Raw genomic sequence first — 26,091 nt, forward strand, 5'->3', positions numbered from 1 at the left:
ACCGGGAACGTCAGTTTTATTTCTAAAACGGGCTGAAAGCCGAACAGAAAAGGTTAAATCGGATCTTTTACCGGAAAAGTCTGGCCCTCTGTCGCGTTCTTCACGAGCGGCGGCGGAGTCAGCCCGTTGGGTAAGGTTGGTGCCAGGTACATAGAAACAAAAAAGGGCTTAATTGGGAAAGGATTTAATTAAACCGGAGGATTTAATTAAAGGAAAGGCAAAGTACGACGCCTAAACCCAGCCTCCATCTGGGGCTCAACCAAATCCACCACAATAAAAGGGAGAAGAGCGGGGCTGGGGGGGGGGGGGGGGGGGATAAAAAGCACATTCGCTGGCGGAGCCCGCTGACCTCAAACTCCGCCCGAGGATCGGTTTTGGGCTCCGGGAGGGTCCCCGGCAGCACCCGAAACTTCTTGAAAGGCCGGGAAAACGGCTCCGTGAACCCTGCCTGGCTTTTACCGGGCGAGAGGCCGGTGCAGGACCGAGCCTGGCAGGCAAATTCGGCTTTTTAACTGAAATTCTGAAAAGAGCAGCTTCACCGCTGCCTGCGCAGAGGTAGATACTGGCCCGAATCGGCTCCGGGCTGGGAAAAACGCCGGTGGGAAGGAGAAGCAGCCGCCGTCTTGGGGAGGGGGGGGGGGGGGGGGAGGACCTTCACGTGGAGGAGGTCGGATGCGGCCAGGTTTTATGGCGAAACCAGCCGCGGTTACCCGCCGGGTGCAGAGGGACGGGGCATCGCCCCGCCGGCCGCGAAACCCGGGTCCCTCGGTGGCTTCTCGCCGCGGTTTCTCTCATTCCCCTAATTTGAGCGCACCCCCTCTATGAAATCGCTAGTAATGAATCCCTGCCCCCCGCTCGGTTTTCCAAGCCTGGAATTTCCCCCAAATTAGGGAAAAAAAGAAGGGATTAGCCACACAGCAGATCTACCAGCCAGGCAGGAGAAAGTTGAATGGAAATCGGGAAAAACCACCCACGGATCCCTTCCCAGATCAGACCAGCTACTTGGGGGGGGGGGAGAAGAAAAAGGGGGGGGGGGGGGGAGAAGACTTTCGAGGTACCTAAAAGCAAGCCCCCAAGGTCGGCGATGCCGTGGATCGGACCCGGGATCTTCCCCGCGGCCGATGCGAGGCGGCGGCTCCGCAGCTCTTCCGGCCGCTCACGGGACGGTCTGATCCCGCCGTCCTCCCCGGAAGAAATCCCGGGCTCCGCTCACAATTCCCAACCGCGCGCCTGGTCCCGCGCTAAACTCGAGTGACGGAGGAGAGTTTTCTGCGGCACAAGAAGGGTTTCCGTTAGAACCGGTTCTATCCTTAGGACGGCGGCGGCCGGAATCATCTGGTGACGGGCGCGTCTGCGTCGACGTTGTTGAGGAGGAAGAGTTCGGGGTGAGCGGCAAATCCCAGGCGGCGCTGGAAGAGGCGAAGGACGAGAGTTAGAGCTGGGGACGGCCCGAGTTGGGCAGGGTCTAACAAAGCCCGAGTTGAGCAGGGCTTAACAAAGCCCAGGGTGAACACGATGCCCAACCCAGAGGCTGGTGCGTTGCTGTAAGCTCAGCTTTAGAGGGTTTTTTTTGGTTTAAACCCAAAAGCCGTGAGCGCCAGCGGTGAGGAGGGAGGCGGGGAAGAGCCTCCATCCCCCGTGCAGGCACGTCCCCGTGTCCCCGGCGAGGACGGGATCAGCCAGGGCGAGGACGGCAGCTCCCCGGGGACCCGCGGGCCACCGCCGCGCCGGGGGGGGGGGGGGGGCGGCTCCTCCCGTCCCGTCCCGCTCACCGGCACGTTTCCACCCGCAGAATCCAAAGGTTTGGGGTTTCTCGGTTTTCTGCCCTCGGGTAGTCAAACCAAAGCAGCGTTAAAGCAACTTTTCCCGCGTGACGGTAAAGTAAATCCGCGTTTGAGCTCTTCTGCAAGGGGGCGAGGCGGCTGGGGGCGCCGGGTTAATTGCGAGCGCTTAACGAAGGTGCAGGGAGCATCGCTGGAACCACCGAGGGCGCGCGCAGCTGATTGCGAAGGGGAAGCGACGCCGTGCTCGGACGAGGCCGAGGCGGCCATGCTGCTGCCGCGCCGTGCCGACCGTCGCTTACGGCGTCAGCTCGTGCCGCGCCCTCGTTCACGAGGGGTTATTAAGCAGACAGAACGTGACACAGCGCGAACGTTACTTCTATTTATTAGTGAATCGATCCACCGTAGGGGATCTGCCCGTGGTGATCTCTAGAACAGCTGCTCTCTTCCGTAGAGCATCCCCCTCCGTTAGTTTAAATCCATTTCCTTCTCGATTTGAACCAAATTTTGGGTGTAGACGAGCCTCGATCAGCACTACCTGATCGCGCAGGCCGGTTGATTAACAGAAGGTGCTGGGGGGTGGCCGTCCGCCTCCTCCCAGAAGCGAAGGCGAGCAGCGAACGTCCCTCGGCCCTCGCAAATCACGGCGGCGGGCGCGAGGGTTTAACGGGGGGAGACTTACCGGGTAGAAACGGACCCCGAAGGGCTTTCGTTCTCCCAGGGCACCGCCGCAGGCTTCCAAATCAATCAAATGAGAATAAAAGACCCTGACAGAGAGACGCGAGGCACTCGCAGCGCCCGGCTCCTTCCCACGGGAGCGGGGAGGGAAGCTCGCAGGTCTCAGAGCAACACCCATGTCCAGTCTCCGGAGCAGGAGCCGGTGTTCGAGGGGGGGGGGGGGGGGGGGAGGGGGGGCAGCGACTCCTGCCTCTACCAGCATTTTCCCCGAAGATTTTTAGACCAGGCGGGACGATGGGCTCGTCCCTCCGACCTCCCGGGTTACGACCGCCCCCGGGTTACGAACCCCCCCGCGTTAGGCTCGCTTATCTCTGTTCCAAATAAACGGGTCTGTACCTGCACTCGGGCTTAGCTGCAGCTCAAGGAAAAGCTCCGGGGAGTGTAAAAACCAGTAAAATACTCTTTTTTCAGCGCAGCCGATAGCTTGGCCGAGGAGCGGAGAGGAGCACCGCGCCGCCGGGGGCGGAAAAGCCGATAAAGTAAAGAGCAGGAGGGCAGGATGCGTGCGCCACGTCCTGGATCCCACCAAAAAACGGGGAAGGCACCGCGCGGCTCGCGGCGACCCGATCCCCCTCCCTCTCTTGGTGGAGGACACGGTCCCAGCGGACCCGCGGCACGCTCGCGGGGAAGCCAGGAGCAAACACAGCAGAGGCCGGAGGGTCTGGATCCCGCGGGGATGGGGGAACGTGCCGGCGCGGCGCGGCGCAGCTCTCTGGGAGCTCGTCCGGCCAGCGTGGTCTGCGGGCATCGGAGCCGTCGGGGGGGTCTCCTTTAGAGCCAGGTACCGCTAGCGGTTCAGAGCAACCCCCCCCGCCCCCGCCAAAAAAAAAAAAACAGACCCAAGAAGCCAAGTTGAAAAAGTATCTGTCTTTTAATCGAAAAGGTGGTTGGTACAAACGGGTTCAAAGGCAGATACGGGGGGGGGGGGGGATAAAATTAGTTTCAGGAGGAGCAGAAGCCAAGAACGAGAACTCGATCCGCAGGCTCCGCCGCAGAGCTCCCGTCTTAAAGTTATCATTCCAGCAGAGCAGCCAAGGAGGATTCTCCTCCGACGCCTCGCAAATCAAAAAAATCCCGGCTACGGGAAAACCGGCGGGATCGATACAGCGGGGTTACAGAGCCCGTCGGCCGAGGACGGCTGGCCGCAAACACGCCTCCGGTCCAACAGCCCCCGCCAATTCCCACTTACAGTGTGCACGCTAGCTTTCCGGCTGTGGAAACAGGTATAAAACCTACGAGTGTGACAATACAGGGGTTAAATCCCGCTGGAATTTTTTGAACCGATGGTTGGAAAACCAGAAATACACTGTGTGTTAGCGCTTGCTCCGTTCTAGGGGGAGCAAGCGAAGTTCAGCTGGTTTGGTAAAGGGTGGGAATAGCGTAAACGATCCCGCCCGCGATTAAAATGGAGTTTTCGTGCTGTGCTTTGAGTTTTGTCACCTGCGCCTAAGGAACGTGTCACTGGCATCGTGAAAATTCCCCAGAAACTTGGGCAGCGATGGCTGAAACACTACCGAGAGCTCGGAAGGTGAGCGTGCTGCCCCCGACCGGGCCGTTCACCTCCTGCTCGCCGTCCGGCGAGCTCCACGCCAGCGAGCGGCGCGGCACGCCTGGGGTTGGGTCGTACGAGGAAAGAAATCGCAGTGAAAACCAAGCCCCCGAAGCGCGCCGCCTGCGGACCGTCTCTCTCCGAGGCCGTGAGTGCCGCCGGGCTTTTATTTCGGAGAGCAATTCCCTGCCTGGGACTAGAGGGCACACGAGAAACGCCGAGGAAGGCGATGAATTTTCCTGAGAAAGCCTCGTTAAGGATGAGGGCCGGAGCCCAACCCGCTACCGACCCCGCGCTGGGCAGTCCTGACCCAACTCTCCAAAATAAACCACCCCCCGGGCGGGGAGAAAGCCGCGGTGGCTGCTCCGGAGGGGGAAGGTTGCCAAGCGCCAGCGGCAGCGGGAGCAGAGCCCGGCAGAGCCCGAGCCGGCACCGGCAAAGCCTGCTCCCGAGCCCTCGGCCGCAGGCACCGCATCAACCGGGGCCGGGTTCCGAGTCAGCGGGGCGTCCGCAAGCAGAGGTTGTTTGCGACACACCAAACCGCCCCGTACTCGGGCCTTTCAGATCCGCGAAAGCATTTTGGTACCCAAAAACACCACCGGGGAGCCGTGCCTTAACCGTGCCAGCCAGCCACGGCTCCCAGATGGTCCGAGAAGAGAAACCTCGCCAAAGAAACCCCTGCTTTACAGCTTCCGACACCCCATTTTCATGATCGAGACCATCTAAAACCCACCCCGCCACGCGGGATGTGACCTTGACGTTCACCTGACGCCCGGGGGAAAGGACGGACGACCTTTTCTAACGGCAAAGGGAAACGTACCGTTCTACCGTAATCCGCTACGTCAGACTTAGGTCGCCTCCCAGGCGAAGGCTTCTCCCGAAAAGGTAACGGACACTCATTAAAGGCTAACGAGAGGGGCGATGAGAAGGGTTTTGTAGTGAACTTAAAGCAGGGCCAAGCAGGATCGGCAGATAAAAACCTGAAGCGGCGTTCTGGCGGTGACCCCCCTGGCGAAGGCTATCGGCATCCTCTGCAACGCGACACTTTGAGCCGTAAACCAGGGGTTTTTGAGAACGACAAAAGAGCGTTTCCGTCAATCGCACGCATCGGGAATAAACTCACAAAGCCATAAATAACCACAAACGTTAAAACTCGTTCCCTTTGCTGGCCACCAAAAATCACACGCCAGGCGAGTAAAAAAACAAACCGTAAGTGACAATGCTCATGCTGAGGTTTCCCCGTCCTTACGTCATCCCGCCCTCGCAGAAGCTGCGCGTCGCGTTCAAGCCCCGCTCCGAATGAGAAGTGTTTTCGAGTGAAAATAAAAATAAATAAATAAAAAAATTCAAATCCGGTCAGATCGTGAACGGCAGCCGCAATCTGACCGCAGAGGTAGACCCCGGCCGTAGTGTCACTGTGTCACACTCTGCCCAGTGTCAGCGGCAGGAGCACCCTTGTCCCGGTTTCGGCAGGGACGGAGTTAATTTCCTTCCTAGTGGCTGGCACAGGGCTGTGTGTTGGGTTTAGGGTGAGAACAACGTTGGTAACGCACCGATGGTTTAGTTGTTGCTGAGCAGTGCTTACACTAGGCAAGGACTTTTCAGCTTCCCATGCTCTACCGACTGAGAAGGCTGGAGGTGCACAAGGAGCTGGGAGGGGGCACAGCCAGGACAGCTGACCGAAACTGGCCAAAGGGACATTCCATACCATGTGACGTCATGCTCAGTACATAAACTGGGGAAAGCTGGCTGGGGGGTGCACTGCTCGGGGACTGGCTGGGCATCGGTCGGCGGGTGGTGAGCAATTGCACTGTGCATCACTTGCTTTGTGTATTATTATTATTATCATATTATTATTATTACTATTTTATTTCAATTATTAAACTGTTTTTATCTCAACCCACGAGTTTTTCTCACTTGTGCTCTTCCAATTCTCTCCCCCATCCCACCGGGGGGGGAGCGAGCGAGCGGCTGCGTGGTGCTCAGTTGCCGACTGAGGTTAAACCACGACAGCCCTTCAGACATCGCCCAGAAGGCGCGTTCCGAACTTCCTAGCTTATTTTTCTAGATTCCCCAGTTCAGTGCAGAAGCAGTAATTACCTGGAGCTTCAGTGTTTCTGCTACGTGGATGAAAACGCTAAGGGAGGAGAGAGCCTGCCGGTCTTAATGCGAAAAGGTAAAGAGGCTGGAGCAAAGGTTAGCCGGGAAGAGGAGCCAGCCTGCAGCACGGCGTGCTCCCCTCCGCGCTACGGAACGTGCTAGCGGCTGGAAAACGGGCAGCTCCTGGGTGGCACAACCGACGTCAAAGCGTGATTAAGAGGCGTTCAGCAAAGCAAACAGCCAGCTTGGGAGCACTTCAGCAGCAACGCGTTTCCCAACATGTACATCTGATTATTGTTCTTTTTTCTGTTTTTTTCCCCCCCCACGCGTATTCCCTGTGCAAACCGCACATACGATGGATATGTTCACACAGTAAACCATAGAAACGCACTGGCTCTGATGGCTACTCGCTGCGTACGGACACTGCGGCTACTTAGCAGAGCAAGAAGGTGACTCTTCCGTGAGCAGTGTCCTGGTGACGCTTACCGTTCTCCCGCAGGCCAGGAAAGAGACCCCCAGAGCAATCAGACACAGCCAGCCCTGCAATGAAAGAAGGTGCCGGTGATCAGGAACGCTGCAGCATGTTACGGAGACCCAGACTCTGCTCGTGTAAGTGGTGTCGCCTGCTTGAGGGTAAATAAATTGCCATTCGAGGTAATACGGGCGTGGGTTAGAGGTGAACAGACGGGCACCGCCGACGGATCCGAGGGACGGACCACTCGGTGGGTTAAGGAATTGGCCGGACGGTTGCACTCAAAGAGCTGCGGTCAAGAGCTCGGTGTCCAAGTGGAGACCGGTGACGAGCGGTGTCCCTCAGTGTCCACACTGGGACCAGTATTACTGAGCATCTTCGTCAGGGACATGGACAGTGGGATTGAGCGCACCCTCAGCAAGTTTGCAGATGACACCCAGCTGAGTGGTGCGGTCGACACGCCAGAGGGACAGGATCCATCCAGAGGGACCTGGACAGGCTGGAGAGGCAGGCCCGTGTGAACCTCATGAGGTGTAACAAGGCCAAGTGCAAGGTCCTGCACCCGGGTCGGGGCAACCCCCAGTATCGATACAGGCTGGGGGACGAAGGGATGGAGAGCAGCCCTGCCGAGAAGGACTTGGGGGTGCTGGTGGAGGAAAAGCTGGACATGAGCTGGCAACGTGCGCTCGCAGCCCAGAAGGCCAGTCGTATCCTGGGCTGCATCACCAGCAGCGAGGCCAGCAGGGCGAGGGAGGGGATTCTGCCCCTCTGCTCTGCTCTGGGGAGACCCCCCCTGGAGCACTGCGTCCAGCTCTGGGGTCCTCAGCACAGGAAAGACACGGACCTGTTGGAGCGGGTCCAGAGGAGGGTCACGAAAATGATCAGGGGGATGGAACACCTCTGCTATGGAGAAAGGCTGAGAGAGTTGGGCTTGTTCAGCCTGGAGAGGAGAAGGCTGCAGGGAGACCTTCCTGCGGCCGTTCAATATATAAAGGGGGCTGATAAGAAAAAGGGACAGACCTTTTATCAGGGCCTGCAGCGACAGGACCAGGGGTAATGGTTTTACACTAAAAGAGGGGAGATTTAGACTAGATTTAAGGAAGAAATGTTTTACGCTGAGGGTGGTGAGACACTGGCCCAGGTTGCCCAGAGAGGGGGTGGATGCCCCATCCCTGGAAACATTCCAGGTCAGGTTGGACGGGGCTCTGAGCAACCTGCTGTAGTGGAAGCTGTCCCTGCCCACGGCAGGGGGGTTGGACTAGATGACCTTGAGAGGTCCCTTCCAACCCAAACCGTTCTGTGATTCCATGATCATTCTATGATTTTACAGCTCTGGCAATATGCAGACACGCACAGAGGAACCGTGCCTTATTCCAAAGTCTCTGCCAACCTTTCACCTGCTGCGACATTAAATCGAGGCCTTTTTGGGAACAGCGAGCAGATGAATTGCTAAAGATGGTCGAAAAAGCAGGGGAAAGGCCGCGTGGGTTAGTAGGCGCAGCACAGAACAGACTCCCAAGCAAATCTGGCCGCAAAAGCCTCAACTTCCCCATCTGTTCTGACCCTGCGGCCGACTTTAATGCCTGCAAAATGTGACAATATTAATATAACGGTGAGAAAATAAATCCATCGGCTTATCCTGCCTACAAGGAGTCCCAGCTTGAACCAGACTTACCAAATACGCCACAAAGGACAGGTAGATCACGCTGAGGATCGCAGCCCCAATGTACAAAGCCATGTGGTTCAGGGACATGACATAGGCCACCACGAAGTACATGTTAATGCTGCAGATCAGGAGGATCAGCACGCCACCACCGATCTTCCAGAACCTGCGAGAAAACCAGAGCAAAACGGGGTGAGGCAGAGGGGCTGCTCTTGCGTTTGGAGGAGATGCTCTAGGCCACGAGGCGAGGAGAGGAACGAAACGCGTGCCTGAGGTGAGCAACACGTCGTCTCCTGCTCGGAAGCGATTCCCTTCGTACTTACAATCCGTTGGCAAAGTCATTCATGACACTGGGCAGGCTGGTGAACGTCAGGACAGGGATCAAAGCGAACGGAAGCTGGAATAAGCAAGAAAATAGAGAAGAATAAGGAGTGGAAATTGTTCTCATTATCTCAGCGCGGACAAACATCCAAGGCTTGCTCATATCTGACAGCATTTCCCCAAAGCTATTGTAAAGCGAGTCAAAGGGACTTCTCCCCTGGCTGGAAGGAGGAAGCAATTTCAGACCCTGGCCGATCCTCTCCACCTCCCCCCAGCAGACCAACATCTCCCGGCAGCGACTCGCTCTGCTCAGCTGCTCCTGCAAACCCTTAGGCACCAGGAGCTGAAATATTCAGTGCAAGATGTTCTTCTTCGAGGCCTGACCCCCAAGCCGGGCGCTTGCTGCTCACCTGGAGGCTCATAAGAACATTTAAGAAGTCGTTCATGCCCGTCAGGTGTTCGACGTCCTGAAAGATGGCGACGAAGAGGGTGGGGGTGATGGCGATAGAGCGGGTCAGCAGCACCCGGGCAAAACGGGACCACCGCAGGTTCAGGAAGCCCTGCAGAAAAGAACCAAGAGCAGCTGCTGGGTGAAAGCAGCAAGGAGACTTCAAGCGCAGCGGGAAGAGGGCGGCTCGGGGCGGGATTAAAAGCTGATTTGTTTGAAAGGCACGTCGGGGAGTTTTATGGAGCTTCCAGCAAGAGCTGCGTGTCCAAGGAAGGGGAATCATCAATATGAGCTTTAAAGGCTTGGGAGTAGAGAGAACGGGGACGCAGGCAGCCGCTAAGAGTGCTAATTACCTCCATGACGAACTGCCCAGAGTACGTCCCCGTCATCGTCGAGCTCTGGCCGGCAGCGAGGATCCCGATCGCCCAGATATAGAGAGCAGCGGGGCCGAAGTAACACCCCAGAACGACACCCTGGAACAGAGATTTGCAGTCTCACGTCAGTTCGGTCCCACATCTGAGAGCGGGAAGAAGAAAGAGCAGGCGAATTCCCTTGTGACCAGATTAATCACGGGCACCGAGTTGAAAGAGGAGGAATAATCCGTCTGTAGGAGAGGGAAAAGCATTCCCCACGTCGGCAGCAGATAAGGCGATGCCTCGCAGGCTGCCGTTTTAACAAAGCAGGTTCGGGATGGACGCAAGGAAAAACTTTGTCACGGCCGAGCTAATAAAAGAGGGGAACAGATAGCCGGGGAGTCTCTGGGGTCAGGTTAGATGCAGCACGATTAGCAAAGGGACAGATAATTTTGCTTGGTCAAAGGGCTGGGCTCAAGGATCCCCAGGGGTCTCCTCCAGCTCCGTTTTCGGCGATCCCGTTACAGGCCCCAGCCTTCAGCACTCCCCGTTTACCCAAAAGAAGCAGCCGCTACACCAGGCAAGGACGCCAGGCTGCCGGAGGCGAGAGGCCATCCCGCCCTGCGGGTCACTCACCCCTTTGTAGATATCCACTTCCAGCGTCTGGTTGTTGTTTGGGAAGAGCGAGGAGTGCGGGCTGCTGGCGTTCACGCAGACGTCGCTCTGCAACGACACGAAGGGGTAGGAGGTTGGGTTTGCTCCGCGCGAGAGAAGCGAGGACGAGCAGAAAAGGCTGCACGCGAGGAGCAGCGGGTGCTGGAGGTCCCAAGGTGCTGGGTGCCTCTTCAGACCGGTTTAAATGGAAATAATCAGCACCCCTGTTCTTTCCCCCCCCCCTTTACGCACAGAATATATGGGCTCTGCTTGACCCAGGGGCACTGGTAAGGCTCGGAGCTGCCCCCCTGCTCACAGGGTCCCCCCGTTACTGCTCTAACAGCCCCATGGTTCGGTGTCAGCCCGTCCCCGGCGAAGTCCCAGCCCCAACTCACCACATCCGCGTTCGTCTTTTCAAAGAAAGCCTCAGCGAAGACGGTCACAACGAAGATGTTGATGATGAAGGAGACAAAGAGAGCGATGCAGGACTCGATGAAGAAATACTTATTAGCTTCTCGTACTTCCCTCTTGTTTGCACGGTTCACTTGCCGGGACTGAAAAGGAGACGGTGACAATGGCAGGCTTGAGAAGCAGGAATTCGCTATCGTATTACTTATATCTGTAATTACACCACACTAGACAGTGGGACACGGGTCACTGGACGGGAAGAGAACACGCCGGAGGGAAGATAAAGCAAACCCCAACACTTGCACAACAAGCAATGGCTGGTTTTGCCAGCGTGGCCGCGCTAGCCAAGAGACCACTTCTGGTCCCACAGCCACACGTAAAGGACACGTGTCCCGGAGCTCTCACGGCTTTCCCTGCGCCGGGGACCCAGCCGGCCTCCTTTGGGGGAGGGGAGGGGCTTGCTACGTCCCCCCCAACGCTTAAAGCAGAGTCCCAGAGGCTGTGACTGCTCGAGCGCTTCAGGCCTCCCGGCGCGCCCCCCCCCCCCGTGTGTGCTGCCTAGGTTAACCAGCGCAGCCGCTTACCTTGACCAAGGCAGAGTGCAGGTACATGTTGTGCGGCATGATAACAGCGCCCACGATTCCCACGGCTTGCTCCAGCTGGGGCGTGCCGCAGTTCTGGCAGTACGGGATGAACAGCCCTTTTAGCAGCTTCTCCTGGTCGGGTTTTACCGTGATATACTGGGCACAGAGACAGAAGAAACACGGGTGTTTGTAGCGTGACGCGCAGCTGCCGGGGCTGCCCGTTTGAAGGTACCCGAAAGCCAAAACGTGGCCGCTTTGGTAAAAAGCAAAACGACAACGTGCCGTCGTCTGCTGTGTAATAAAACCGGGGACGCTGCGCTGAGCAGCACGTGCCGGTCCCCGCATGGGAGAGGCAGCGTTCAACACAGCCCGCGCTGCAGGCCAGGGTATGAGCCGGATGACGGCCACACGTCGCAAACACAGACCCAGCTTCAACCGGCCTTGATTTTAAGTGTCCACCCCCCTGTTTTGGCGGTCGGGCACGGGAGTAGTGGTGGGGGGAGAGGGAACGTGTCACCGAACAGCTCCGGTGGAAAGGCAGAGAGAGATGGCGAAGGTACCTCGTATCCAAACGTTAGAGCCATGATGGTAATCAGAAAACCAAAGAACGCTTCCAGTTTTCGCAAGCCTGCGAGGAGAAAAAGGACCATCAGCAAACTGAGAAAAGCTGAATCTCAGATTTAGTTTCCGGAATTCAGGAGGAGAAATTACCATATTTGTCCAGGAAGAGAAACACGAACGTGTCAGCAATGGTGATGAGCACGCCGCCCCACAGCGGGATCCTGCGAGGGACGGGCAAGAGCAGACATCAGCTTACAAAACACTTCGACCTCATCTGCCAGCCACAATAACACTTCAGAGTCCAAAACCTCTTTTTATTTAGGGCACTTGCTTGGGGATGGAACCGCATTGCCCAAGGGTTTGTTTGCAGTCTGACAAGACGTTTGGCTGCGCAAGGCAAGGGACCGTAGGTTTGTTTCCTGCACAGACAGCTCAGGTAAGAGCTCTCTCCCCGCATCTCGAGAGCAAATCCCGTGTCCACGCTGAGAACGACAGGAGTGAGCGAGACTTTAATAGCTACTTGGTACAAAATCGTAGCTTCCCGTTACATTCGCATTTCCAATCTTCCTGGCCGAAAAGGACATCTTTCTGGTAGTCCTTTATTAGGAATATAAAATCTCCCAGGAAAGCTGCAGCCCAAGTTTGGGCGCGTATCAGTTACAGCTAAAATAAAAGCCAGAACCCGCAGTTCTCCTTATAGCCGAAAAAAAGAAACAGCCCCCAGAGGCTGAGTCATCTAAGACAGGGCGCTAGCACAGCCTGGATGAATCACCCTCCGCAAAGAGCTTATTTCGGAAGATTTATAGGAAAGAAATGAGTCCCTTTTGGCACACACAGCGCCACTTTCTTAAGCCTCGAGGCGAGCACTCATTTCCCGCCGCCCTCTGACGACAAACCCAACTCACTTCCCCACGGACAGGAGGTTAATAGCAATCGCCGAGCCGATGACTTCTTGCATGTCGGATCCAATGATGGCGAGTTCGACCATCAGCCACAGGATAATCCGAGGAACCTAGAGGTACAGAAAGATCCAAAGCCGTTACGAAGAGGGAAAATCCCCTCCCCCTTTCATTTCCTAGATGAGCACGGGGTTGTGGCGATCGAGCGCTCACGAACGCTCTCTTTTCCCTGCCTTGCTACGGCCGTGGGTGTGGAAAACACGTCGGCGATCGCCATTTTATGGCTGGTCCAGAGCAGAAATCCAGGTTACCTGTGGCAATCGCTGGAGGAGGTTCCCAGGTCACTTATATAATCTAAATTACTCGTCTCAATAGATTTCGCTCGTTGCAAGAGCGAAACCGGACGTTTCCGTGTACCGAGGCGCTGGAAATGAGCATCGGACGATATTTCACGCGGTCAGACCAATGACAAAGTCTCAGGTGTTGGATGAGAAACATCAAACTGCACCGAGCTGGGGAGATCACCGACTTCCCCACAGCCCTTTCCCAAGGGACAGCCTCACTCATCTCCAGCTGAACGAGACGCAGAGCCCTTTCTTACGCAAGCCGTGAAGATTTCTTAAGCAGGGAAATGTAACAGCCACGGAATGGTCTTGTTCTAAAGGGCCATTTCTCTCCTCGTGATTCCTTGAGCTTATTTAAGCAACGAGTATTTCAGCTTCGGGAGGCAGCAGTCCCAGCAGAGAAGCTGAAATCCTGGGTTTTATTCCTGACCCTGCAATTCACTGGCAAATGCCAGGACATTCACCCCACCTCCCTCCTCGTGCTTTCCTTTTTCCAAGATGGGGAAGACACCACGGGGACCTGAAGCGTCCCCCGTCTGCTCCCCCAACAGCCCAGGTTCTTAACGAGCCCTTCGCTGCTGCTACGTTAGGGCCGCAATTAAAAATCTTCCTCTAAACCTGCCTTTCTTCCAACTGTGAGCCAAACCAGAAGAAATCAACTTAACCCCCCAGCTTCTTGGACAGTAAAGCAAGGTGTGACGATGAAAAGGTATTTTGGCAACCGGAACACTTTCTCCTGAGGAGGGTTTGGCACTTAACAAGCAGCCGTGACACTGCACGAGTCCCGTGAGACCCGCCAGCCCCGGGTGAGAGAACCACGCCGACCCAGGCCCGCGGCACTACCCGAAGAGCCCCTCCGTACCGCCGAGGACCGGGAGGTCACCCACCTTCTGGTACTGCCGGTGGCACACTTCGGCCAGGTGCAGCCCCGTCACCACCCCCAGCCTCGCGGCCAGCCGCTGCAGGAGCAGCCCGATGATCGTCGCCAGCATCAGGACCCAGAGCAGCTGAGGGAGACACGAAGGCAGGAGTGGGTGCCCTGGGGCAGCAAGAAACGACGGCCGCGAACAAGGTCCCAGGTCCCCTAGGACGCCAGCGCCCCGCATGCACCTTTAGGAATCACAGGCCTTTTAAAATACACATTATTGACATTCGGGGGCTGTTTTACATGCCCAGAGCTGGCACAGGAAGGACCCACATGCAGATAAAGGCAGGAGTCACTGCTGGAGAGGGCATACGAGAGCGCCTTCACTCTCCCCTTCTCCTTCTCCGGGGTGTTTTCAGCTCAGCAGCAACAGCAGCACTACCAGTACTCCTGCCCTAAAACGCGGACGGGTACGTGGTTTGCACAACTTGCAGTGCTTAATGTGTAGGTTTCTGCACTGACCTTAAATCCCGCGACAGCCCCGGACTGTAAATCCGACTCGATGTTGCCCGGATCCAGGTAGGCAATGCTCATCAGAAAGCCCGGCCCCGTGAAAGCCCAGAGCTTGCGGAAACTAAAGCAGGAGTGCTATTGAAGGGGAGAGAGGATCGAGACGTCAGAATCCAGCCCCGCAGCGGAGCCCTCTCCTAACGCAGGGGACGCGTCGTCCCCACGAACCACCCCAGCTGTCAGGCATAAAAAATGACAAGGGAAAGCCAGGGTTTGATTTTAATTTCCTCGCTGCCACAACAGAAAGCGGCGCTGGTAAGATCAGTCTGTTCTTTAATCCAGTCCTAAACTCTCCAGCCATCTCCGGTCCTAGTCTAAAGAGTTTCGGACCAGACTCTGGGACAGCCAAGGACACGCTCTTGGGCAGGAGGTGAATCCTCCTGTGCCTGCGGCTGAAAATCCTGCCTTGCTGCTTAATCAAAAGCAAAGAGGGCACCTATACCCCGCCCACCCCCCCCCGCCACGAAGGGGACGACGCTGTTGCAAAAGCCAGCGAAGCCCTTCCTTGATAAGGGAACAAAGAGCCAAGGTCCTCCCCTCCCCTGGGGCCACAAACAAGACCTGTCTCTGCTCTTTAGCAGGTCTCGCTGCCGGGAGCTTTGCAGGAGACGAATCCTGAGCGATGGTTCATTAACTCCACAGCAGGCACGGGAGATCCCGCACCCTCTTCTCCCCCAGATCCCCATCCAGCAGCCCGGCCACCCTTCCCAGCCCAGGCAAGAAGGGGAACCGGCACCCGAGGGAATGACTCACGCGGGTACCAAGCGCTGGTGGATTTTTCCGATCGGATTTTCCTATGGGAGCGAGCGGAGGAGGGCCCAGCCGCACTCACCGTTTCATCTTCGGGAATCGGGATCTTGCTGTCAAAGTAGGTGGTAAAAGGCTCCGAGGAGGAGGCGTCCGGCGGCTGCAGCGGGTTCATGCTGCTGGAAATCGTGCTGACGGCCTCCCCGTGCTCCCCAGAGGCATCTTCTGGAGGGGTGAAAGAGAAGCAGAAAAGGAAGGAGTGAGTGAGGGTCCCTGGAAACACAGAAAAACCTGGCAGATGCCGGGCAAGACCCACAGGTAGAGCAAAGTGAGAATTGTTCTGCCCTCACAGCTAATGCTAACGGGGCTGTTAAGAGACGACCAAATGAAAATAATATGTACTGCCGTAAAGCCACCCTAGGAGACCACACCGCCGTGCCTGGACTCTCCCTCTCCCACACGGTGAGAGGAGGCCAGCTAGCCGGCAGTTTATTTATTCAGATTAGTTTAAAAAAAGCCGTCACGGGGCAGGGTGTGATGTAATGGCAGCCCCGCGGTGTTACCGTAATGATTAACTGGGACCGAACAAGCCAGATCCAAGAGAAACCTGTGGCTATTTCTGCACCATTACAGAGAGCATTACCCCAAACTCTCCTGGCCGAGCAGACCGTCTGCGAGAAGTTCAGTCCTGGAAGGACCCTGCTGTCCTGCGGAATCCCGCTCCTACCCAGGGAACGCACAATGCAGCGCTTGTTTGGAAGCCAGTGACAGCCAGGAGAGTGCCTGACAATTTTCCCTTCTCCTAGAGCGTGAGGGGCAGGCGGGAGAGCCAGCCTTGATGAATTTTCGGGACAATTTCTAAATTTAATTTGTGAGGAAGGTGTGCAGGGTTACTCCGGCAGCGAAAATGCACGTTCCCGCAGATGATGTGTTAAGACTTGTGATAACCACCCGATTCCTCCCCTGCCCACCTTCAGCAAACAGCCCCTTCTCCCGCACCGAGCCAATACTCACTTTTGCTCTCCCTACGTGGCATTTTGCTCCGAGGCGAAGAGCAGCATGTGTCCCGAGCGCCCAGCCTTTGCAAGAGGAGGGCTAAAAACAAGGCCAGCTCTTTTACCAGGTTCCCTATTGCATCATCAGAGTAAACTGAAGATGATTGCTCCTCCTTCTTTCCCTGCCTCCCAAATTCCTGGCAGGGCTGCCTGCCCTGCCACGGACCCGTTTACATAATGGATTTAGAGCTACCTGCGTGTGCGCGGGCAGGCGAGAGATCGGTCTGCACAGGACGGGCTCGTTCATCTAGTTAAGCAAGGCTGAGCGAGCCCTGGGAACTGTAAATCTCTCGCCGGGGTCATCTCAAAAGCGTGAGGGTTTGTGTCCGCTATGATAAGGGAAAAAAGGAAGACCCGGGGAACTACAGGCCGGCCAGCCTCACCTCTGTGCCTGGGAAGACCATGGAGCAGATCCTCCTGGAAGCTCTGCTGAGGCACACGGAGGACAGGGAGGTGGTTTGAGACAGCCAGCATGGCTTCACCAAGGGCAAGTCCTGCCTGACCGACCTAGTGGCCTTCTATGACGGAGTGACTACATCAGTGGACACGGGAAGGGCTACAGATGGCGTCTGTCTGGACCTCTGTAAGGCCTCTTACACGGCCCCCCACAACATCCTTCTCTCTAAACTGGAGAGGTATGGATTTGATGGGTGGACTGTCCAGTGGGTGAGGAATTGGTTAGACGGTCGCATCCAGAGGGCAGTGGTCAAGGGCTCAATGTCCAGATGGAGGTTGGTGACGAGTGGCGTCCCGCAGGGGTCCGTATTGGGACCAGCACTGTTTAACACCTTCATCAATGACATAGACAGTGGGATCGAGCGCATCCTCAGCAAGTTTGCAGATGACACCCAGCTGAGTGGTGCGGTCGACACGCCAGAGGGATGGGATGCCATCCAGAGGGACCTGGACAAGCTCCAGAAGTGGACCCGTGTGAACCTCATGAGGTGTAACAAGGCCAAGTGCAAGGTCCTGCACCCGGGTTGGGGCAACCCCCGGTATCGATGCAGGCTGGGGGATGAAGGGATGGAGAGCAGCCCTGCCGAGAAGGACTTGGGGGTGCTGGTGGAGGAAAAGCTGGACATGAGCTGGCAACGTGCGCTCGCAGCCCAGAAGGCCAATCGTATCCTGGGCTGCATCACCAGCAGCGAGGCCAGCAGGGCGAGGGAGGGGATTCTGCCCCTCTGCTCTGCTCTGGGGAGACCCCCCCTGGAGCACTGCGTCCAGCTCTGGGGTCCTCAGCACAGGAAAGACACGGACCTGTTGGAGCGGGTCCAGAGGAGGGTCACGAAAATGATCAGGGGGATGGAACCCCTCTGCTATGGAGAAAGGCTGAGAGAGTTGGGCTTGTTCAGCCTGGAGAGGAGAAGGCTGCGGGGAGACCTTCTTGCAGCCGTTCAATATATAAAAGGGGCTTATAAGAAAGATGGGGACAGACCTTTTATCAGGGCCTGCAGCGATAGGAGCAGGGGTAATGGTTTTACACTAAAAGAGGGGAGATTTAGACTAGATTTAAGGAAGAAATGTTTTACGCTGAGGGTGGTGAGACACTGGCCCAGGTCGCCCAGAGAGGTGGTGGATGCCCCATCCCTGGAAACATTCCAGGTCAGGCTGGACGGGGCTCTGAGCAACCTGCTCCAGTTGAAGATGTCCCTGCCCACGGCAGGGGGGTTGGACTAGATGAGCTTTAGAGGTCCCTTCCAACCCAAACCGTTCTGTGTTTCTGTGATCAAGTGTATGGGCGGTCAACGGGCACACCGAATCCTTGGGGTGGTTTTTGCGGGACAAAGGAATGAATTAAACGGAAGGTGGATGTATGAGAGCAAATCTGCTGTGCCACAACGTGAGCCTTACCGTAGGATGCCTTCTGGTCCGTGTCGGAGTTCCCCATGGTGGAACCCTTCCAGTGGCCTGGAAACTGGTTTAGATTGGCCACATTGGCTGCAAAGGAGAGGGGGGAAAAAAAAACGTCAAGAAGGAGAATAAAAACCTACAAGAGAGCCGAGCGAACCAACCGCTCCTGGCAGGGACAGATTTACTTCCCCGGCCCTTTTCCAGCTTTTGAAGACCCTTGCAGGGCCCGGAGGGGAGTGTTTTGCCCGGGACCTGCTTGGAAACTCCTGTTGCAACAACATGAAGAAGGGGTGAGTGGACCCACCGGGCAAACCAACGTGACCGAAGTGTTTGCAAGCAGCCAGGCCGAGGACAGTACCTGTTGTGAAACTCCAGCTAAGGAAACAAGAGTGGAATTTCCTTTATGTGTAAAAAATACATACCATCCCTCCCCTTCCAGGCACGATTATTACATCTACACCGCACCCTTTACAGGGCATCTGAAGTTTCCTTTAAGGGCATGATGTAACTCTTTCATCGCGGTGGATTTTTAAACCTAACCCACGCAGAAAGGAACCTGGATCTGGCACAGGACTTTGGACGAAGCTGGCGTCCTCCAGGCTTTAGAAGGTCAAACCCCCCGCAAGCCCCTCAAGGACAAGTCAAAGTACCAACAGTGTATACGTTTGGTATGTAAAGCACTTAATCTCCCTCAAAGCCCATTGCATATTAACGGGAGATTTCCTTGTAGCAAGGCAGTATTGGTTCAGTGAAGACATAAAAGGAAAACATTAGCCAGGAATTCATTTTAAGTGATTTGAACCCATTTTAGGTTTCCAAAGATTAATTCCCCGGTTCCATAACCAGCTCCAAAGGTGGTTTGCAACCAAGTCAGGCACGCAAAAATAATCCAGAGAGGGTTACTTCACGCAGGGCTGGAGCGATACCGTTTCTTGCAGGCAGGGCTACAACTGTCATCTACCTATCCAAATACGCTCAAGATTTTATCGTTGACTCTCGGGCAACAAGATGAACAAAGCACACTCCAGGAGCTCTCGACTCAGCACAACTCGCCCCTCGCGCCCGCCAACAAACCTGCCAAGGCGCAGCGCTCGGGGAAGGAGTTTGCTTATTCCGCCACTTTGCAAATAGTCTCGAGTGCTTGCTCTGGACGAGCACGTAGGAGAACTCACCTGTGCCGGTGCGGAGCGGGGCGCTGAGGTTTCACCAAACCGTAAGATTGCCCATCCCGTGCTTTTTTTTTTTTTTTTGCCGCCCCCACACGGCTGAAGGCCAGCCAGCTCTGCCTCTCCTGCAGAGCAGAAACCCGGTGCTAAAGTCACCAGCTCTTCCAGCCTCACCGGGGGCGGCGGAAAGCGGCTCCCGCCTGCGAGGCGTTCGCCCGGGGACGGGAGGGCTGGTGAGGACGCCGGGCTGCCCTGTCGTGGCTCCTTGAGCGCGACTTGGAAGGAAGCGGGACGCCGGATGCCACCGCGGGGAGCCGTGACACCGTGGTCTTAAACACAACAGGGCCCCCGGCCAGCCCCTGCCCCTTCCAGGTTTTAACTGCCACCAAATCGCTTCACGCCGTGGGGAGAAACGGCGAGCAAATACCTCCCGCCACCTGGGCCCCCGGCGGGGACGCGTGCCACCTCTCCAGCCCCCACAGCGACGACGCCTCTGCCTGAGACTTCTCCCTCCGGCAGCTCCCGCTTGGACGGGGACGACCTCAAGGCTGGGGCAAAGCTTTTCTCTTTGCACGCACTTACGCTATTTTCTTTCTCTACAGGCTCCTTTTTAAAGCACAGCCCTGAGGGCTTTCATCAAAAATAAAAGCTCAAGTTTAGCAATAAGCCATCTTTTCCCCCAAAATGTAACTCCTTCAGGAGGAACAGCGCTTACCCTGGCAGCAAGTCCCATGAAACACTCACTCCATTAATAAAGGCAAAGAGGAAGAAGATCACACGGCGAACGGTCGTTACAGTGCAAGACTGACCTAAATATCTCCTTACAAAACACATCCCAGCTTGGGCGGGAGCAAAATTGGTTCCTCTATCTCCGCCGGCAGCTGCCGAGCTCGTGACGCGCTCGTTCACGACCCGGCACGGGGAACGCTTCGCTTTCCCACACGTGCCGGGTTGGAAACGCTGCCCGCAGATCCTTCTCCCGCGGAGCTGCAGTAAGAGCAGCCACCGGCTGTAGCCAGATGTGAATATTTCACCCGTGCGGCTTCACACGCTTCCAGCCTAGCTGGGAACCGGAGCGCTGCCAAGAGAAAGACGGTGAAAACGCACCTGAGGGATGGTTTTTGCCCACTCTGGCTCCGCGCCTGGGCTCTCTTCTAAAAGAAGGGCTCTAGAGAGACCCTGCCGCTGCTCTCAACGCAGACGGAATTAGAGGATAAAGAAACTGCGGGATAAAAAAGGTTGGGATTTATCGCTCCCTCTACCCCTAACCTCTGTGAAACATCTTCAAGCAATTCCTCAACACCAGGCGTGGGCTCGCCAGGCCACGTTCCGCCTCCCGGAGGTAAAACACTCGCCGTAACCATTGCTGGGTTTGACTTCATACACCGTATTCACACTCAGGCAAGGCAGCCGCCTTCCCAGGAGGAATATTCCTTGGAATAAGACAAAAAGCCACGACCAGAATATCACAAGGCTGCTCTAATCAAAAAAGCAAAGACACTAGCGCTGCTGTCTACACCTTCAGTACCCGCGGAGCGAACAACACGGATCATTCTTCCACCTAGACCCTCGCTTTTCACCGATGAGACTACGAGCCTCGGTCCAACGGGTCTTTTCTTCTTGACGGCCAGGAAGGCAGCAAAGCCCCGACAAGGGGGAAGCCGAGGAGCCGACGGCTCATCCTCAACGCGGAGACGCGGGGGTTCGTTAGACAAGTCTTGTCTCACGCTGGGAGCGGTTCCTGCGATTGAGAGTTCTGCATTTGATGTCGGGCTTTGAACTTGGCTGGTTCCTGCGGGGCACACCGCGATCGTTAACTCTTTTAGAGCGGTTTTGGGGCCAGCATCTCGTTAGCACGGTATTTCGTTTGTAGGCAGGCACCCCCACGTACCGGGCAGCCCTTTACGTGGTCACACCGAAAACCCGACCCCATTCCTTCCGGCTCCCGTCATACAAATCACGCAGGGGCAGCCCCGAGCGCAACACACCTACCAAAACCGGAGCAGACAACCCGGTTACCCGCTCGCCGTCCCAACGGGGGTAACTCCTCGCCTGCGCAACCAGGTCACTCCCTCGCCTGCTTTCCAGACGCCCACGCCGCTCTGCCGGCACCGGCACCGCCAGGTCCCGGCCCTGGAAAACCTTTTCCTCCGCACGGACCCGGCGAGGAGTCACCCCAGGGCGGCAGCACCGCGGGTCTGTCCCCGTGGGATTCCCTCCTCGCTCTCTCTCGCCCACGCTCCTGCCGATGACCAGAGGTGATAAAGGCAGGCTGCGACCTTCGCTCCCATCGCTGAGGTCCCCACTCAGCCGCGCTGAGGCAGGTCACCCGGCTGACTCCTAAATGGGTCGGACGAGCTCGTTGCCCGCTAATTGCTCACCCCGTACCACACAGCTGAGCCGGGAGATGCCCTGGATGCAGGAGGGCACCGAGCCGAGGCACGGGGGGACGAGCCCACCCTGCTCACCCAAGTGTGCTCTCCTAGAAGGACGCAGCGCGATGGATTTATTTCTACGGAAGGAGAACACCGCCTGGGAAACAGCCACCTGGAAGCAAGGAGCAGCTCTCCCCGCCCAGCCTGCTCGATCCGAAGGCTCCTGGATTTAGTAGCCAGCCCCTGGAGCTGCTCCCCGTTGCTCTCGTCTGCTTTTTGTGAGCGTGGAAACGGGGGGGCTGGCACGCACCTGAGGCTTCCAGTATTTTCACAACACGTAATAAGCCAAACTGATTGAAAAGCTCTATTCTAGCAGCAGCCGTGCGGCTTGGGGATTAAAAACGCCCTCAAAAAACACAAGGCAGCGCCTGAGACCGTGGAAACTTTGGTTAAGAAGTGCTGTAAAGCAGGGAAAAAAAGAGACGAGCGGCGAGGCTGAGCCGTGGGACCACCACACAGGGTGGGGCGGCGGGGCTGGGGGTTGTCGTATCGCCCTGGATGCCCCAAGCCTCGTCCCACATTGAACGCGGAGCCGTGACCTCATTGCCGACCGCAGCGTCCCGCTCTCCCAACAAACTCCTGTGCTCAAGAGCTCGTTTGACGGTTCCCCACTACCCGTTTAACGAGCTGTGCTCACCGCAGGAGAGTTCGTGTCCCTCCTCTGGGGAAACCTCATCCCTTTCCTCTGAGGAAAGTCATGCCTGGACTTTGGTCAGGGCCCGCACCTCCGGAGGGTGAGGCTGAGACCGGGTACGCGAATCCCCTGCCAGGGTCACGCTGACCTTTGCCGAGCTCAGCCCGGCATCAGACAGCCGGCAGAACCGCGCCGGGAGCCATCGCCACCGGCCGGCCTCGTCCTCCCCACCACCATAACCCGAGGCAGGCGCCGGAGTTTGGACCCCCGGGGACGCTCGACTGTGGCTCTGCAGCCGTAACGGGACACGAAACGCGTGCCCTGGATCACTCAGCCGGGGCAGGCAGAGCTCCACGGGGCGGCTGCCGAGCGAGCCACGGCTTTAAGAGCCGTTCCCTCCTCGTACCCCCCAGCCCCGCTACGAAGTTCGTACATAAACAGCGTCGAGCCCTCCGATGCGCGAGGGACAAGGCTGGGGGGGCGACCCGGGACGGTTTCATCCCAAATCCCGAGGGGAGGGTACCGCCCCGGAGGATTAATGCGACCCAGCCCTCGGGGAGGAAGGCAGAGGATGAGGCTCGGGGGCATCCCACCCCCGGCCGGCCAAGCCGCTGCCGGTGCACACCAGCCGTCAGCAGTTTCGGTGGGGCGAGGAGCGCCGGTCCTCAGAGAGCCCCCGGGGCCAGGGGACACCCCAAGGTCACCGAGCACCCAGGCAGCCCCGGCTCAGGGGAGTCCCTGAGCCCCAGCGAGGGGGGGGGGGGGGGGGGGGGGGGCAGTGGCCAGTGGCTCCACGGCACCTCCTTGCAAAACTGACCTGGGGATCCTGCAGCACGGCCAGGGGCTCCCCCAAGGACCACCCAAGGGAGGATCCCCCACCCCAGCACAGGCAAGGAACCCCCCAGGGATCAACCGAGGGGGGCCCCCCTGCCCCCAGCACACCTAGGGGACCCCCCAGGGATCACTGAGGGGAGGATCCACCCCCCCCCAGCGATTACCCAAGGGGGGACCCCCCCAGGGATCACCTGAGAGGGAGATCTCCCTCCTCCTCCCCGCCCCCAGCACACCCAGGGGACACCCCAGGCTCACCCGGGGGGGATCCCCCTGCCGTTCCCCAGCCCCCGGGGTGCACCCCCCCCCCCCCCCCCGCCGCTCACCACCTCAGCCGCCCGTGCCGCCGCCGCCGCCTCATGCCCCGGCCGCGGCCCTCGCCGCCGCCGCCGCCGCCAGCTCACCTCGGCCCGCCCCATGACGCAGCTCGGCGCGACCGGGGACACGGGTCACGCTGTGGGGGGACACCGGGCCCCGGAGCAGGGGACAGGGCCCCGGGGCAGGCCCTGCTGTGGGGGGGGGACACGGGCCCCGCTGTGGGGGGGGACACGGGCCCCGAATCGGGCCCCGGCGGGGGGGGGGGGGGGGTGGACACGGAGCCCCAGTGCGGGGACACCCACCGACCGCAGCGTTCCCCTCCTCGACCCCCAGCCCAGGCCGGGCCCTGTTCCTGCTCCCAGGTTTCTCCGACAGCGGCTTATTCCGCCCCAAAGCGCGGATCCGTCAGGAGCCGGCCGGCTCCGCCAGGACCTCGCCGACCTCGGCAGCGCTTTTCGTGCCAAAACCCCAAATTTCTACATTTTTGGCTGCCGGCAAATGCCTGCAGACACAGTTACGTGTTAATTATTTCTGAATGCAGCTGTATCTCGCAAAGAATACTCCGTATTTTGGGGGAGAAGAGCCTTGATTTGGCTTTTGTTTGGTTTTTTGTCTTTTTTTCCCCCGGAAAGAAACGCTGCTCTTGCACAGAGTTCCTCTTACTCTGCACCTTCCCTTGAAAACTTGGGATAATTTTTTTTAAGCAACCCCCTTCCCGAGAACTAAACCAACAGATTTAACTGGCGAGACACGCAAGAAACCTGCCAGCCCGGGAAGCAGCGCGTGGCAGGGGCAGCACGGCATCGCTTCCAGCGGCACGCGAGCGCTCCGTGTCCTCATCTCCACCATCCCGACCCTTTAATTTCTCGGTAGGTCACCGAGAGCGCTCGTTTGGAAGCACGGCTCGGCCGTGAACAGACGGGAGAGCGCGCGGGGGATGCGGGCTAACGGAGCGGGAGACCCCGACCCGCACGAGAGAAGCCGCTCGTTAAAAACCAGAGCCCTTCGCTGAGCAAAGCTGCCGGCAGCGGGGAAGGCAGCTCCTTGCTTTTCCCCGAACGCGGAGGTTTTGCAACCCGCGTTCCTTATTGTTTAAACGCAAAATAAAAAAAAAATAATCACGGGATGTCGCCGAAATGACCAAATCCCGGAAAAATAAGAGGAGAAATCCGGGAAAGGGGAGACTGCGCCGTTGCGGATTTAACCTTACCTCTGACCTGACAGCGTGGGCATCGGAGAGGGAAATTAAAACCAAAATGCAGGGTCGCTCCCGCATGGGAACGCCACTGCGGCACCCGCACCGTGCCGGCGCGCCGCCCGGCACTCGCCGAAAGCACCTACAGGTGCAAGAAACCTCGCAGGAGGCGGTTCGCCAACAGCTTTTGGCCTGAAGCTGGAAAATTTACATTATTCCCCACATCCCGGGGTATTTCGAGATGAGGGTGATGCCTCCCATCAGCAAGACCGCCCCGCAGGGACGGCGAGCTCGCCGGGATCGGCGTTTGCGGTACTCACCCAGTTCGCAGCCGGGCGAGCTCTGCTTGAGGGTGTATTTCTTGGGCATGGCGTCCCCGCTTCGCTCGCTCTCGCTCTCTCGGCGGTTTCTGGGAGCAGACAGCCCGGTCAGCGTTCCTCTCTCTATATAAGAGGTGTCCCCACCCTTCCCCGCCGGCTCCCCTCCCTCGCTCCTCCACCCGCAGCGCCCGCACCGATCCGGCGGTGCAGAGTTCCCCGAGGGGAGCTGAGGAGACAATTCAAAGTCTCCCGAAAACGACCCCATCTCCTTCAACCTTATCGTTTGTTAAATTAACGGTATAAAAAAACCTGCCGAGTTAAGGGGGGGGGGGGGGGGGTAACAGGACGGCCCCACGCTTTGATGCGGAGCCTTGTCCCCGAGGCGGGCGGCAGCGCTGGGCTCGGCAGGGGGGCGGGGGGGGGGGGAAGGTGGGTTTACGCGCTGCCCGGGGCACATTATCGACCCAGGAGGCTCGATTAAAAGTCCGTTTGGTTCGAGCATCAGACGTGCTCCGGTAATTAACACGCGGGACGGCCTGGACTCTGCTCCACTGGAGCTATTCGAAAGATTAGAGCCCAAACTGGCACTTACGGGGCATTTTCCAGCCGCCGGTACGTGCAGCGCTGATAAGACGCCATCCCTTCCCGGCTTGGATCAATACAATCTATTATCAGCGATCCCCGCTGGTCCGAAACCCGCCGAGGCAGAGCGATAACCCCGGGTTTGTCGGGTTTTTGTTTTGTTGTTGTTTGGTTTTTTTTTCCCCCCCTTTCCTTTCTACTCTGTAACAAGGGCCCCCGGTGCCTTTTTCTGATAAGCAACAGCTGAATGCGCAACACTTCGAGACTCACCAGGCAGGAGGGCAAAGACACGGGCGTGCGTGACCGGCACCACGCGCCCCGACTTCCCGGGGTCGCCGGAGGGGAGAGGGGGGGTTCTGGGATCCGGCCGGAGGGAGGAGGGGGGGCTCGACTGGGAAAAGCATCCCCAAGGATTCACGGAAGACGAAGGAGCTGCCGGAGACCTGGAAAGAGGCAACGTAGCGCCCGCTTTTAGCGACGCCTGGGGTGAAAGGGAGCGGCAGCCCTCACGGGCAGGGGCCCCGAAGGGCCCTCGACGCCGTTTCTTACGGCGCTTCCAGTCGAGAAAGCAAACGCGACCCAGAGGGAACGAACGGCCCCGGGGGCGGCTGCGGGGCCGGCTCGGCCCGCAGGCTGCCTGCGGGAGG

The 26,091-nt window shown here is 57.9% G+C and overlaps 1 protein-coding gene across 7 annotated transcripts; it reads right to left on the bottom strand.

Moving 5' to 3' along the window:
* SLC11A2 (solute carrier family 11 member 2) lies at nucleotides 1-25,789 on the bottom strand. Of its 7 annotated transcripts, none has more exons than XM_076360449.1 (19): nucleotides 25,715-25,789; nucleotides 24,863-24,951; nucleotides 17,964-18,050; nucleotides 15,143-15,282; nucleotides 14,263-14,388; nucleotides 13,763-13,882; nucleotides 12,538-12,644; nucleotides 11,783-11,853; nucleotides 11,632-11,699; nucleotides 11,072-11,227; nucleotides 10,475-10,633; nucleotides 10,062-10,148; nucleotides 9,426-9,545; nucleotides 9,035-9,184; nucleotides 8,627-8,700; nucleotides 8,316-8,469; nucleotides 6,655-6,708; nucleotides 1,059-1,409; nucleotides 1-98 (listed from the first exon to the last, which is right to left on the bottom strand). In XM_076360449.1, the coding sequence occupies exons 2-18, from the start codon at nucleotides 24,909-24,911 to the stop codon at nucleotides 1,332-1,334; spliced, it is 1,800 nt and encodes a 599-aa protein (XP_076216564.1). In that variant the 5' UTR covers nucleotides 24,912-24,951; nucleotides 25,715-25,789; the 3' UTR covers nucleotides 1-98; nucleotides 1,059-1,331. The 7 variants fall into 7 exon arrangements, with proteins under 7 accessions (XP_076216564.1, XP_076216563.1, XP_076216562.1 ...); XM_076360448.1 differs by lacking the exon at nucleotides 25,715-25,789 and adding an exon at nucleotides 25,455-25,483 and having other exon boundaries at nucleotides 1,059-1,269; XM_076360447.1 differs by lacking the exon at nucleotides 25,715-25,789 and adding an exon at nucleotides 25,455-25,481.
* Between the last annotated feature and the right edge of the window lie 302 nt (nucleotides 25,790-26,091).

Source organism: Aptenodytes patagonicus, chromosome 27 (genome assembly GCF_965638725.1).
Source record: "Aptenodytes patagonicus chromosome 27, bAptPat1.pri.cur, whole genome shotgun sequence".
NCBI lineage: Eukaryota > Metazoa > Chordata > Aves > Sphenisciformes > Spheniscidae > Aptenodytes > Aptenodytes patagonicus.

Coding starts and splice junctions, on each gene's coding strand:
- SLC11A2 (XM_076360449.1), bottom strand. CDS start 24,911: ATGCCCAAGAAATACACCCTCAAGCAGAGCTCGCCCGGCTGCGAACTG. Junction 11,228..11,631: donor CTCTAACGTTTGGATACGAG/GTACCTTCGCCA, acceptor CTCTGTGCCCAG/TATATCACGGTAAAACCCGA. Junction 6,709..8,315: donor TGTCCTTTGTGGCGTATTTG/GTAAGTCTGGTT, acceptor CTTTCATTGCAG/GGCTGGCTGTGTCTGATTGC.